The following is a 15,343-nucleotide window of genomic DNA, read 5'->3' as shown; positions in this document are numbered from 1 at the left end:
GCTATTTCTATACAAGCAGCTTGTGAACTCTACAAACAAGGACCGCATCTATATTGTCTTCCTCAACTCAGATGCACACTCTCCTTTAATCAGATTACTCAGCTCAGCAGAGAGTCCAACAGTGAGTGTTATCCACAGCTGAGAAACATTCTACAATCAAACCATCAGGCCCAGCAGGAAACGGGAGCAGCAGAAGTCACATACAAGGCAAATGACTTTAGAAGATCTCTGCTTTTAAAGCAAAGTCTGTGGCAGAAACATAACCTATTTTCTTAATTTAACAAGGGCAATTAATTTAACCATATAAACCAAGCACACAGTCGGAATATTTCCCATAAAGAAAGCTCAGATACTGTTTTGCTCCTGACTGTAACCTCACTGCTTCTGCTGAAACTATCTTGGAGAACTGCAGTCAGTCCACGCCTGTTCAGAAGCACAGAGGTTCCATTTTAAACTCATTTGCTTGAAATTTCATAATATCCTGAAAGGTGTTGGCAGATTACCAATTAGAAGGAAGCACACAAGTAACAGACTGTCAGCCAACCCAGAGACAGGAAGGTGTTTCTACTTTCCTGCTACTGTTCCAGCAAGGGCCGCATTCAAAACCCACCCTGGTCAAGACGAAACCAATCGAGGGGCAGCAATGAAGAAGTGACTCTAACCCCAGGCCGACACAGCTGCCTAGAGTTCAAAAAACTTAAAACAGAGATGCAGAGCCACCTCCACTGAGTGAGTTCTAAACGTCTGTCCAAAAATGAAAAAGAAAAAATTCAAAATACAATGTCATAGGGATACAGATATAGAATATCTTTAAATTGACACTGGTATCTTAATATGACACCTCTCAGAGTTTTCATATATGCCATCACTGAATGCTTGCAAAACCACAATAGCTTGCAAGATGTAATTTGGAGTTCTTTCCTTTTAAAAATAGCTAGCATCTGAAGTATGTAAAATTCTATGATCAAAATATATGGTATGCTCAATCTCTTAAAGAAAAAAAACTTAGAAAACTGGGTTCCTTCCCTTCAACACAAAACATCTCCATGAAGTATCACTCTGTCCCTTCCTCATTTATTGCCATATATCCAAACTCTTTTAAAACATATCTTAGTTTCCTCAGTCCTTGTAAACCTTAGGGTTATGCTAATGGTCATGTAACTATTAAACATTTTATTACTGGCCTGCAACATAAAGCAAGATAAAGGCAGGATGGGGTCAGTGATAATAAAAGTAGGCATGTGTGAATCTGTAATTTGGTTTCCTTAAAAGACAGAAACCCAGTTGGAGACACATAAGTGAAATTCTCATAACAAGATACGTGGTCACTAGCTAGAGAAATGTTTCTCTGAGTCTATAGCAAGCAACAAATCTAACACATTGGAGACAAAGAGAATGTGAAGTGTTTCCAACCTGAACATTCAAAAAAGATTTTCCTACTTTCAACATGCACGCAAGTCTTCTAACAGAATATTCAAGAAATCACCTGGCTCACTACTGCCCCTCAACACTATCAGACAGTGTTTCAGCTCATACATATCCAGCACAGTCACCTTCAGAAATCCAGACCAGTCTCCTAAACTAAGGAGGAAGGGAAAAAACAGCAAGGAAGAGGAGCAAGGAGGCAGGGTTCCCACACTGGACCTTGGCAGCAGAACGTCAACAGCCTAAGGTAACCACTGTCGTCAACAACTTGCTGTTGCCTACACTAAAAGAGAAACACTCTGATTTACGTGAAGACTCCTACCCCGCTGAAGGCTGGGGAAGCACATGAGTTTGACACAGCATGACCAGAGCTCATATAGGAAGTACTTCACTTCCTATTCTAACAAACCCACAAAGCTGTGGACAAAGATACACGGCCGACAAATACAAATAAATAGAAGCAGGGAAATGCCAAACATCAGCCTTTGGTTTTCCCTGAGAGGTATGCAGGGTCTGGAAGGAAGCCCGGTGTATGGAGAGGGATCCGGCTGGAAGCCCTAAGTCAAACATGACATCTAAGTTGATGTCAGAACCCAGGGAACCAGGGCAGGCAATGGGGACCGCGTAACAGAGGTCACTTGGAATAGAGAGGGGGCACGCTACCCTAAGAAAGGTGCCATGAAGGGCCTGGGCCAGATTCCTGCCCCAGCGCTGACCAACAGGCTGTGTGAGACACAATCTCTCCCAGCTCAACTTCCTCAACAAAACTCGGCTAGCCTACAAGGTCATTGTGAGGAAAAAAACACCACCAGGAACACAGAGCTATCGAAACAGACTGTGATCTAAAGCTTTCATCTGAATCCAGAGAGAGATGTGGACTGCTTGAAAACTAAGTTTACAAAAAAAGGTGAGTTGTCTGGGGGCGGGGGGCGCCCTCTGAAAGGAGTGTCACATGACACTGGCAGGGAACTAGAGGGAGAGCCGGGCAGGCCCGTCTGGAGGCATCTCCTAGGAGCTGATGAAGACAGAGACACATGCACTCAGACAAACACACACTCAGACACACACACTTGCACTCACACACTCATGCACTCACACACGCACTCATGCACACATACACACTCAACTGCCTCCTGGGACTTCTCAGGACAAGTATGCCGCTCTGGGCCTGCCCACCCTGCACCATCCACAGCAGAGACAGGTGAGTCCAGAGCTTCCAGCAGAAGAGCGGCAGGGGAAACAGAACAAGTGCAAACACACCAGGGCGTGGTATTCCCAGGCGGTGGGCAAGTGCCCTCCACAACAGAAAGCTACCACAAAAATGGCCGGTCCTCTCTGCTAGCCTTGGCTCAGATCAACTCAACACTACAGGATGCAAGCCAGTATTTCAACCCTAAACCCTGCTCCGTGATGATTTTCTTCCAATCAGAGCAATTACCTGGGTGGTCTCATACTTTGCTCCTCATGTATAAAGAAGAGCTAAACTCTTCATGTATAAAGAAGATGGGCTAAACTCCCTGCTTTGCCATGTGGATGTCTGAGGTCAACTGCCTTTAAGGACAATCCAGCCCCCCGCGCAGAATTCAGACCTTAATGTTCAGCCCCCTACTCTCCCTGTCACCAAGGTCCCAGAAAACCCTCCCAGACCCAGGGCCCTTCCTGGAGTGTGCAAACTACAAGGGAAGGTGGGCCTTTCTAGAAAACCTGCGGGCTGTCAGCTCGGCTGGCTGGCCCACGATGCTAATGAGGCCACCGCCAGGTGACGGCTCCTCACAAAGGCCAATCAGATGGACACAGGAGAGAAGCCCCTGCTTTGAAGATGCTGGAGCCAAACATCAGACAGCAGAGGCTCCGCAAAGCCTAACACCCAGCTGAGGCTGCCCCTCTCCACCTTCTTACAGACTCAGAACGGACAGCCTAGGGAGGTCCCAGTGAGGTCCGTGACCTTGTCTCCAGTCACAAATTCACAAAGTGGCCAAGCCCATGTTAGAAAGAGGCCTGTCCTGCTCCAGAGCTCATGCTATCTCCATCGCAGCCTAAAGGCAACCTGAAGAGGAAAAGCAGCTACCGTGCTCAACTGCAACGCTCACCTAGGGATCTCACAGTTCCCTAAGGCAATCCAAGCAATCAAATCTTCCATGTGCCTTTCTTTCTTTCTTTCTTTTTTTGAGACAGAGTCTCGCTGTGTTGCCCAGGCTGTGGTGCAGTGGTGCGATCTCGGCTCACTGCAAGCTCCGCCTCCCAGGTTCACGCCATTCTCCTGCCACAGCCTCCCGAGTAGCTGGGACTACAGGAGCCCACCACCGCACCCATCTAAGTTTTTTTGTATTTTTAGTAGAGACGGGGTTTCACCGTGGTCTCGATCTCCTGACCTTGTGATCTGACCGCCTCGGCCTCCCAAAGTGCTGGGATTACAGGCATGAGCCACAGCGCCGGCTCATGTGCCTTTCAATCCACCAATCTACTGAAATCCTCAAGGGCTCTGGCTTTTACCCAGAGGGAGCCCAAAGTCCCACAGCCTCTGTGACCTGGCCACAGCTAGTCCTCCATGCTCTCTGGCCCCTCCCTCCATTCTCCCAGTGGCTCAGCCCACCCAGACACACTGGGCCCTTAGCCACCTCTCAACCAAGTCAGACATGCTTCCCACTGGGTCTGACATGCAGGCCCCCCATCAGGGTGCCTGGTTCACTCCCTCACTTCCAGCCTCTTACAGAAAGGCCTGGGGACAGCGGACTCTCCGATAAAACAGCCCCATCCCCGGGGCCCAACCCCCGACTCTGCCACCAGCTCTCCTCTCCCTCTGCATGTCCAGCAAAGTCAAGGCCATGAGCTCACGCTGCCTGTCACTCTAAAGGGGTGACTCTAAAAAGACAGAAAAGAAAAGAGAGAAGTGGTGGCATAACTGACACTTCAAGAGCAGAGACCAGGTGGAGGGAGGGTGCCTCAGGGGAACAATGAGGGTGACTCACTGGAGTCTCAGGCTTGCCACTTCTAGGAAACCCGCTTCTTTAGCGCTTCTATTCTGGTGGCTTGGCACTCTATTTGCAGGCCAGGGTGGGGCGCAGGGAGTGCTGGGGGAGTTTTTTAAAGTACTAAACAGCTGTTTTAAAATGTATAACTGATTCTGGAGTACAGATAACCATGCAGATAGCAAAGAGTTAATTTTACACACACTCAAAATCCAATGGTGGGTCCGCTCTGAAGGAGCTCTCTCCTCCTCCCAGCACACAGCAGGCATGAAGAAGGTGGCAGCCCTGATGGCAAGACCCTCCTGACCTTCCCTCTAGGCCACAGCCCACAGGCAACTCAACTGCAAAGGACAGTTTTTGCTGTCACACATTCCTGAAAACAGAGCTCGGGCCAGTACTTCCACCATCCCCCTCACTTCCTACACCTCTCCCTGTGAGGGACAACACTCCTAGGATCTGCTTCCTCTTCCAGGACAACTTGCCCTCCAGATGTACTGAATAATGGTTGCCCCCAGGGGATCGAAAAGCACACAAAAGGAAAAAGAAAACTCCCACCAAAGGTCTCCAGCTGGCTGAAGGGCCAGGTTCACAGAGCGCCTGGGATTTTCCCCACCCTGGAGGATTCACAGGGAAGTGCCCCTCTGCCCTGGCCAACACGGAGACAAAAATAGGCTTATGACACATTGCTTTGGGCACCTCAAAAATCTAAGCCACCGTACTTTTTTTTTTTTAAGTTGCACAGTAAGGTGGAATTTATGAAGCACTTTCACATCTAAGCCACTGGCCTGGACACTTCTGTTCCCACCTACAACAGCACCCATTCCTCCACCCTCCAGGGAGGCCTGGAGAGGCCTAAGTGAGGACAGGACCCCCCTGACCATGTGCAGAAGTTAGCTGAGACTTCCTGATCCTACCACAGGGAAACAGGGAGGATGGCTCTTCTTGCCCTGGAACCACGACAGCCCCCTTTCTCCCAGCCTAGCCTGGGACCAAGCCACCACACGCAGGAGGGTGACCCCCGGCCCCCACCCAAACTCCACACCTCGAATTATCAAGCTCCTCATTGTTTGGGGGAATCTGAGTGAGGAAGGACTCCTCAAGGCTGCAAACCTCAGAACTGCAGAATTTGGGATGCAAAATGGACCCGAAAATCACGGAGTCCAGTGGCTTTGAAACTTTTTTAAACAGTGGAAACCTTTCTTTCTCATAAGGAAGCTTACGTGGAGTGCCAATCATGAAACAGATGAAGAAGAAATGCTCTCTGGTTGAGGCAAAAACCCCAAGACACTAATGGAGAGCTCTGGGAGGCCGAGAAACAGGTTATAAAAATAAATCCCTGATGTAAGGTAGCATCTGTAACTTACAGATAAAGCAACTGCTACCACTACAGCACCAATGAACACCGAGGACGTGCCAGGCATTAAAATGTCTTCCAATTCCCACACCTAGCCTACAACACGGTTAGCATCCCACACCTAGCCTACAACACGGTTAGCGTCCCACGCCTAGCCTACAACACGGTTAGCGTCCCACGCCTAGCCTACAACACGGTTAGCGTCCCACGCCTAGCCTACAACACGGTTAGCGTCCCACGCCTAGCCTACAACACGGTTAGCGTCCCACGCCTAGCCTACAACACGGTTAGCGTCCCACGCCTAGCCTACAACACGGTTAGCGTCCCACGCCTAGCCTACAACACGGTTAGCGTCCCACGCCTAGCCTACAACACGGTTAGCGTCCCACGCCTAGCCTACAACACGGTTAGCGTCCCACGCCTAGCCTACAAACATGGTTAGCATCCTGACTGGACACACATGGAAAGGAAGACCTCAGAGGTTCTGTGACTTGCCCAAGGCCTGTGAGGGGAGGAATCTGGATGCAAGCCCAGGAAAGTGACTTCCAAAACTAACTCCCTAATGAGAGGTTTTCAAGTAGGAAAGAGAGAAAGAAAACTAAGTCCCACCCCTCTTGAGGAGGAAAATGAGGTCCAGAGAAAAGAAGTCATTGGACACGGCCAACTCAACAATCCAGATCCCCCGTCTCAGGCCACACGCTGCCAGCAGCAATCAACAGGGGTTTAGCAGCTGTGTCTTGGCAGGAACAGCGCTTGGGGGTGACATTGGGAGGGTGGAAAGGACCTAAAGCGCCAAGAACAGCCACAGAGGCACATCCTGCCCATCCCCTAGTCTCCCCGAAAACAATCTACAGCCAAATTCCAACAACTGCTCCCAGCCCTACCCCAAGCAGCTGCACAAGGAGGCAGCCAAGGTCGGGTGGAAACCCACTGCAGAGTGCACGGTCAGGAGTCACCTGTCACTGCAAGGGCACCAGCACCATGCAATCATGGTGACAAACTCAAACCAAAGAAACTGGGCCCAAGGAAAAATAATTAATACAGCAATCAGAGCAGAACTTTAAGAGAGATCTTCAGAGGGTTGACAGAAGCTACAGCGTCCATGCAGAAAGAACAGGCAGCTGTGACTACACATCAGCTGAGATCCTGCAACAAAAGACAACAGGGAAGCAGAAGAGCATCTGAACCACGGGAGAACTGGTAAGCTGGGCGACAGCAGCAAACGACATCCGGCTACGTGCCTGTCCACAGCGGCAGCCAGATACAAATAATAAAAGCAACAGACAAGCCGAAGAAGAGTTAGGGCAAAGAAAAGCTGAACAGCACCATGAGTAACTTTGACCCAAACAGAGAACTTTTTCCAAACACATAATACCCTCCCAACTTGACTAGGTGTTAGGCCACAAGGGAAATGTCAGTAAGTTCCACCACATTTACCCGCACAATGGAAAAAATAAATTTAAAACCCCCAAAGTCCATTGACCTGAAAAAAACAAAAATCTAAAAATTTAGTGGGTCCACAAAGTTGAAACAGATAGAACTTTTGAATCCAAAAAGGAAATATACAAAATTGAAATATGGAGGAAAAAAAAGTATCAGAATCTATGAGTGGTATGGTACTCCGAAGAAAGAAACATGAAGCTTTAAATATATTTCTTAATTATGCAAAATGATTTAAAATAAAAGAGCTAAGCATTCAATTCAAACGAGAAACAGAAAAATGAGTTAGAAGTTACTGAGTGGATAAATTAATAAAATTGCAAATAAATGGTGAAAAGATAAAAAAAACAAAACACTAGTTCTTTCGGAAAGACTTTAAAAAGATAAATAAGTCTTTAGTAAATATAATTTTAAAAAAGTACACACAACTAAACATCAAGAATTTTTAAAATTTACCTAGAGCTATAGAGTATCAAAAATATGAGAGTAGCATGCTACTTATTAAATATGAATACACAATTAAAATGACAATTTTCTAGGAAAATAGAGATTACCAAAACTGGCCCAAGAAAAAGTAGAAAATCTGAATAGAAAAATAAACTAGATAAAACTGAAACCATAATCAAAATTCCTCCCCGATGATATTCCACCTAAGAGCACCAGGCCCAGACAGTTTTACTGGTAAATTCTACCAAACTTTAAGAAACAGAAAATGTCCATCTTATATACAAACTGTTTCACCACATACAAAAATACTAAAAGCTAACTAGCTCCTTCCACAAAGCAAACATATTATTGATAACAAAATCCGTCAAGAACAGCAGAGCAAAAAAACTGTAGCCCAATCTTACTTAAAAACAGAGCTGTAAGCACATTTCATAAATTATTACTAAACAGAACTAGATATATTCATGGAAATAAATAAACTTTTACCCTTTTTGTGGTGTTATTTATATGTGTGTGTGTGCGTGTATATTATATATAACTATATATTATATATAATATTATATATAATATATATAATACATATATAATAAATATAATACATATACAATATATACATAATACATATATAATATGTATGTGTATATATATATTATATATATGTATGGGTTTTTTTTTCCATCTGGTTCCTGGCTGCTAACTTTCACAGTCCTAGTGTTGGTCTTTTGTTATAATGTTGGGTGTGTCAGGCCTCAGGAAACAATCTCTCCACCTGCCCCGAGGTAGGACTCTCATCTTCCCTGCTTTTGGACTGTGGGTCTTAAGATCCTCCCCAGTGAGGGGTCCCACCCTATACCTGGGAGAAGAAATGCTGACCTCCTGAAGCTTCCATAAAAACTGGGTTGGGGGAGCTTCCAAATAGTGAATGCACGGCAATTCCTGGAGGGTAGTGAGGCAGGGAGGTCACAGAGGCTCCGCACCCCTTCCCCAATACCTCGCCCTACACATCTCTTCATCCGTATCCCTTGTAATATCCTCATAAACTGCTAATCATCAGTGTTTTCCTGAGTTCTGTAAGTCACTCTAGCAAATTAATCAGACCCAGAGAGGCACTGTGGGAACCCCAAATTGAAGCCAGTTGGTCAGAAGTTCCAGAGGCCCGGACTTGTGACTGGTGTGGGGTGGGGAGCGGTCTCGGGAACTGAGCCCCAAACCTGTGGCATCTGACATTATCTCCAGGTAGACAGGGTCAGGAATTGAATTGGCCAGGGGTCACTGCTTGGTGCCTGGGTAAAAACCACCACACATTTGATCACAGAAGTCTTCTGTGTTGATGACTGTTCATGGAATGAGAGCAAAGGAAAAATATGGTTTGAGTTTTCTTCAAACATCATATATAAATATTAAACCACAAAAATGGATCCTAGAGTTAAGGAATCAAAGTTAAAACCAAAAAACTTCTAGAGGCAGACACAGGAGAAAATCTTTGAGACCTTGGGGTAGGCCAGTGGTTCTCAATTGGATGTGATTTGGCCCCCTCCCCTCCAGGGCCTTTGATATGTCTGGAGACATTTTTATTTGTTACCACCCGGGGAGGGGAGTGGTAGAGTACAGTCTTGGCATCTAGTGAGTAGACGCCAGGAATGCTGGCTGACATCCTACAATGCCCAGGATAACCCTCCAAACAAAAAATTACCCAGGTCAAATGTCACTAGTTTTAAGGTTGATTTCTTAAGCTACCAAAAGCACAAACCATAAAAAGTTATAGTCCATCAAATTTTTTTTAAATCTGTTCTTCAAAGGATATCACTGAGAAAATTTAAAGGCAAGGCAAAGACTGAAATACCTTACACATACCTAAGAAAGAACTTGTACCCAGAAGACATGAGGAGCTCTTAAAGCTCAATAAGAAGAACCCAAAAACAATTTTTAAGGGGTAAAAGGGACAAAATATGATTTTTAAAGGACACTACAAAAAATATCCAAATAGTAAGCACATGATAATGGTGAACATCATCCAGGATTCCAATAAATACAAGAAAAGATGTTCCTTTCTTGCTCAACATCATGAGTCAGCAGAGAGATGAAAACTGAAACCACACTGAGCCATACAACTCCACTTGAATGGCTAAACCTAAGACTGGCAGGTGTTGACAAGGATATAGAACTGGAACTCTCATACATCACTGGTGGAAATGCAAAATTGTAATTTGGTATTACAGTTTGGTGGTTCCCATGAAGTCAAACAGCTGCTACGCCCACCTCCTCATACACCATTCATGACCAGTTACCGCATTAGCAAGAGCTCTCTGTGGCTAGGACAATCAAAAGAAGAAAAGAAAGAAGAAAAAGAACAGCACCTGCAAAGTGATAAGCTACTCTCTGCCACTAGGCTCAGTTCTAGAGACTGCTCAATTCTTTCCCCAATACAATAGTTTATATACCAAGATCAAAATAGAGAAGGGAACATCTCAATTATTCCTCTCAGCCCCATCTTTTAAAAATCCCTCTCTATGAAATGCTGATAAAAGATGTGAGGCCCAACTCAGGCATTCATTTCCTGGGAATCTGTCAGGATGCTGTTCTGAGAATTAATCCATGAGATCTAATGTAACCATAATTAACAACCTTAGGCTTCCACATACACTTACTGTTGAAAGAAATGCACACACACAAATGGATGTGACCCAGGTTTAACATGTGGCTCAAATTAGGCATATAAGCACTGTTCCTTTGGAAAAATTACAGCGAAAAAAAAATCTCCTTAGAGACAGTAACTAAACCAACCTCAACTCCCAGCTGGCTTCATTATTCTCTTGTCCTCAATATAAAAAAAAACTTCCTAGCATTTATACCTAAACAATTTGGGGAAAACTTGTCCTGTATAAATTTTGAAGTTCTTAACTACCTTAAATCTAACCATCCCAATGCATTATTCTATCATTAATGCACACTGTTAAGACCTCACCCATTAAGCATCTTGTTAACACCTAACTAAAGGGTGGAAACTTGCATATTACATATATAACACGACATTTTACAAAGTTTAAAGCATATGGTAATAAGTAAAGCTACTGACAAGCTGAGATCACTTTAGACACTGTTGCTGGTTTTGCATGGCCTGGCCTCTGCTCCTCTCCTCCTGAATGCCCTCTTCTTGCTCTACTGTTCCCGCCCTCTACTGACCTTCAGCACTCCTTCCTACCCCAGGTCTTCTCTACAGGCCAGTCCCACAGCCTATCACACTAGCCTCAGAAACAAGTTTTCTACTAACTTTGTACTAGCAATATCACCTCCCAAGAAATACCTGCATAAGAATCATTAACTTCTAACTCAGCACAGGGATCACCTGGCAAGTAATCCACTTGACACTTGAAAAATGCTTTGCCGAATCTCTCCAAAAAACCATGCACTTATTTAAAGCGCTGCTTCAAGCCAGATACACTTTGGGAAATTTGCCTTTGTCGTGCCTGTTGTTCAACGCACAACTCAGAGGGCAGGCCCCTCTACGTGCATGGACACAGTTAAAGCTGCTGCTGAAATGGTGCTGTCTCCTTCATCCCTCCCAATAACTAACTGCACCAGGAACAGCACCCCATCCCAGGAGTGCTCAGAGCCAAAGGTCACCTTGAAGCTTTGCCCCCACAAGGTGCCTGGCAGGCACCCCTGAAGCAGGCCCGCATGTCCCTCTTTTGGTCTAAGCGACTGCAGATGAGAAATATTCTCTCTAGGTTCTAGAGAGCTGGGCTTGGGAGGAGAGGTTGTTTTCCTGGAAATCCAACTCCATCTTTTAGAGACAATGAGAATTTACGGCTAGAATTCTGTTAAAGCCATATGGTGTCTGGGCACTCCAAAACCTTTGCAAGGATAATGACTTTCTGGGGGCCATACAATGAACAAGAATACTATCAACGGAAAAACACATTCCATGTATGAAATGACCAATTTACAAACATTTAGAATGTGATCCTTCTGTACATTTGGGACTGCCTCCGTGTGACCAAGCAGCAAAAACAAACGGGGACATTTGTAGGACTCGACTTTTCATGCTCACAGTGGAGACCTGGCCGAGTTATTTACATTTCAGCAAACTGATGCCCAGGAACAAAATTAAAATGGAGCTTAACACACCACACTTTGGTGACACTTGGTAAAATTTTTTGTATCAAATTAAAAAAAAATCGACTTACATTCCTATTCCTCAACTACATGCTACATTTATGGAAATTTTAGCCAGTTCTATCTCATAAAAGTACAGATGACTGATACCTCCCCTGCCCCAAGAAAAGTTTTCAAAAAAGTATTTAAGGAGAGGTATCAATTTAAAACAGGAACATAAACCCAGCATGGCGGTGGCTCATGCCTGTAATCCCAACACTTTGGGAGGCTGACACAGGAAGATTACTTGAGGATAGGAGCTCGAGGCCAGCCTGGGCAACATAGCAACTCATCTCTATTAAAAATTTTTAAAAATATATAATAAGCCAAGTGGGGTGGCACACACCTGTAATCCCAGCTACACAGAAGGGTGAGGTGGAAGGACTGCCTGAGCCCAGGAGTTCACGACTGTAGTGAGCTATGACTGCACCACTGCACTTCTGCCTGGGCAACGCGGTGAGACCCTGCCTCAAAAAATTATAAAACAGGAACAGATAGGAAGTTCACTTTGCACATATTGGGTTTAAAGTAGAGATTGCAAGTGGCTCTGGAGAAGTCTGCATGTGCAACTACAGGGAAGTAACAGGGAAAGGGGTGGGTGAAAATCCATCTCTGAAATGACTGGCAGATTTGTCGTCCTAAGAAAATCTGGCAGAAAAATTAAACACAACTTTGAAGATATTCTAAGACTACAAAGGGCAGATCTTATTATATTCACAATGCATATCAACCTCAGAAACCTCTTCAGCATTCGCTAACTATGCCCACATGTGACAGTGGCCAGAAAAACGTAAAGATACAAAGGCCATTCCTACTAGACCAAGAGGCCGTGTTCCACCTGGAGATCAGGTTCGTGAACACAGGTTCAAGACACTGCCACGACTAACCTAATGCAAAAGTAAGGGTCCCATCAATCAGCCAAAGTATCAGTCTGCCCTTGAAGCCAACCTTAATCTTAACTGTGAAGAAACAAACTTCAATTTGTTAACAAGACCAAGACTTCAACCTCACTAGGCCAGCTGGGTTAATTTCTTATTGTATTTATTTATTTATTTTTGAGACAGGGCCTTGCTCTGTTGCCCAGACTAGAGTGCAACTCGACTCGATCACAACTCACTGCAACCTCGACCTCCGGTGCTAACGCTATCCTACCACCTCAGCCTCCCTTAAATGGGAGGACAGGAGTATGCCACCGCGCCCGGCTCTAATTTTCATATTTTTTGTAGAGACGGGGTTTTGTCATGTTGCTGAAGCTGGCCTCCAACTCCTGGACTCAAGTGACCCGCCCACCTCGGCCTTCCAAAGTGCTGGATTCCAGGCATGAGCCACCGCTCCCAGGCGAGTTAATTTCTTATTTTTGGTCACAGAAGCCATTATTCCAAAATGCCTTCCTCTAAATGTTGGTCTCAGCCTGACCTCGTTTAAGTTGCCACCATTTCTCTGTATCATGCTAGTTACTGGAGTAACTATGTATCTTAGGGTAGCTAACTGGTCTATAAACTAGTGTCACAAACTCTCCCTCCATCCACTCTTCCCCTTCCAAAAAAGGCAGCATAAAAAATATGGGCCTTTCCAAAGAGTTTCTATTGTGAGATCAGCCTCACCCTCCTTTGACTAATTTCTGCATGTTCTGAACACAGGGGTGCTAATAAAACTATCTCTGACGCAAGGGAAAAATAAGAACCCCTCATAAACCCTACCACAAACTCCAAGTTCAGCCCAAAGCAGGTTCAACTTTGTTTCACTCTGAAAAGTAACTTGTAAAAGTAACAGTAACAGGGAGAAACTGTTGTCTGTTCAAAACTTTTCATCCTGCTTCCTTTTTACCAAAGTTTAAAAAAATAAACAAAAGCTGAATTTTCCATCATCCTAAACAGTCCAGAAAAGGATGGACAGAAAATTCCTGAAATTCGAAGTTCCCCAGGCCCTGGACTGCTAGCAGTTGTGGGAGGTGAACAGCCCTCGATGGGACTGATGGGTTATACAATCATGGTTCCCAGAGCAAGATCCACTAGAATAATCCACCCCGGAGACAATGACATCATGTGAGCAACCAGGCAGGAAGTTGGGCTCAGAGAAGTGAAGGGTCAAGTCTTGAAAGCTCACACTGGACGACACCCCCTGCCCCCAATCTAAAGAAGACAAAAGTCACCGCCTGCTAAAAAAAAAAAAAAAAAAAAAAAAAAACTTTAAAGAGAAAATGAGCCCACGGGGGGAAATCAATCAGCAAATGAAACCACAAACACTCAACTCCAGGACCATTCCTGCGGGCTCCAACGCCCCGGTGAGCCTCTCCCCACCGAGGGGCCTCACCGGTGCCCCGCTGGCGAAACTCTGATGCAAACGCCCAGCGGGAACAAAGCAAACTGGAGTTCCTGCCTCCAACTTTCCCGGACGCCCGGCCGCGCGAGGGCAGGCGCCGACCCCAAGGGCCGGAGCGACCGCTCCGCACAAAGCCACCCCCGATTCAGCGACAGCCACAAGTGGCCGGGCGCGGGGCTCCAGGACCGCCACGACCGCGTGTGCCCCCGCGCCCCCCGCCTGCGCACGGGACCCGGCGGGACTCCCGGACACCACGCAGGCAACTTTCCCTCGGGAACGGGGCGGACCCCGGCGCGGACGGGAGGCGACTTGGAGACCCCAGGAGCTCCTCGAGCGCTCCCCGCCCCCCACGCCGGCCGCTCGCCCCGGGCACCGCGAGCGGAGCCTGCGTCCGGGCGGGCCACCCACCTGCACAGCTCGGGGAACGGGGCGGCCTGGGCCTGCGTGGACCCCGGGGCAGCGACGAGCAGCAGCAGCTGCAGCAGGAGCAGAGAGCGCTGCGGGCGGCGGGCGGGCGCGGGCCCCAGGTGGGGGCTCCGGCTGGCGGCGGCCCCCATCACGCCGGGCCCGGGCTGCGCGGCGGGCGCGAGGCTAGCGGCGCGCGACTGCTGGGGGCCGCGCCCGGGACGGGGTCGCGCCGCCAGGGCAAAGGCGGAGGTGGAGACGGAGCGGGAGCCCGAGGTGAGCGCGGCTCGACTGGGCTCGGCGACAGCTACAGCGGCAGCCCCGGAACCGCGTCACGTGACAGCCGCCCGGCACCGCCCCCCACCCCCGCCCCCCGCTCACGTGACTCCCTTGTTCAGGTGACCCCCGCCCGCCCCGGCTCCGCCCAGGCCCGGGTCACGTGAGCGCAGCGCGCGGGACGGGAAGCGGCGCGGGCGGGGCGCAGGCGCCAGGTGCTTCCCGGGGCCTGAGCCCCTAGGCGGGCTGGGCGCGGCGAGAGAGCCTAGCCGGGCCTCAGTTTCCCCTCCCACCGCGCCCTGCTGGATCGTGGCGGGTGCTTCCCAGCTTAGAGCAACTGTTCCCAACCTCGATCGACGAGTAGGGGAAAATAGGGAACTTGGATCAAAGTGCCAGGGAGGTAAATGCCTTAGCACAGCCTAGTGGCAGCGGATCCGTGGGGGATGGGAACACACTTTAATGCCCGTGGAGTCAAATCATAGGGGTTTCCCACCTTGGCCCGTCAGAGCCTCTCAGACCTTCTGTGGGAATGTTATTTCCCAAGCGTGGG

At 47.4% G+C, this 15,343-nt stretch overlaps 1 protein-coding gene across 1 annotated transcript in view; it reads right to left on the bottom strand.

Annotated features, from left to right (window-relative positions):
• Window positions 1-14,827, bottom strand: part of IGF2R (insulin like growth factor 2 receptor) — a 138,421-nt gene extending 123,594 nt beyond the window's left edge. Inside the window, exon 1 of the mRNA XM_024248233.3 lies at window positions 14,521-14,827. Coding sequence (XP_024104001.2) covers window positions 14,521-14,669 — 149 coding nt within the window. The 5' untranslated portion in view covers window positions 14,670-14,827. The remainder of the gene's footprint in view (window positions 1-14,520) is intronic.
• Between the last annotated feature and the right edge of the window lie 516 nt (window positions 14,828-15,343).

The sequence above is a fragment of the Pongo abelii genome, chromosome 5 (genome assembly GCF_028885655.2).
Source record: "Pongo abelii isolate AG06213 chromosome 5, NHGRI_mPonAbe1-v2.0_pri, whole genome shotgun sequence".
NCBI lineage: Eukaryota > Metazoa > Chordata > Mammalia > Primates > Hominidae > Pongo > Pongo abelii.
Note: the sequence above shows the minus strand (reverse complement) of the source record. Positions and strands in the feature narration are given on the sequence as shown.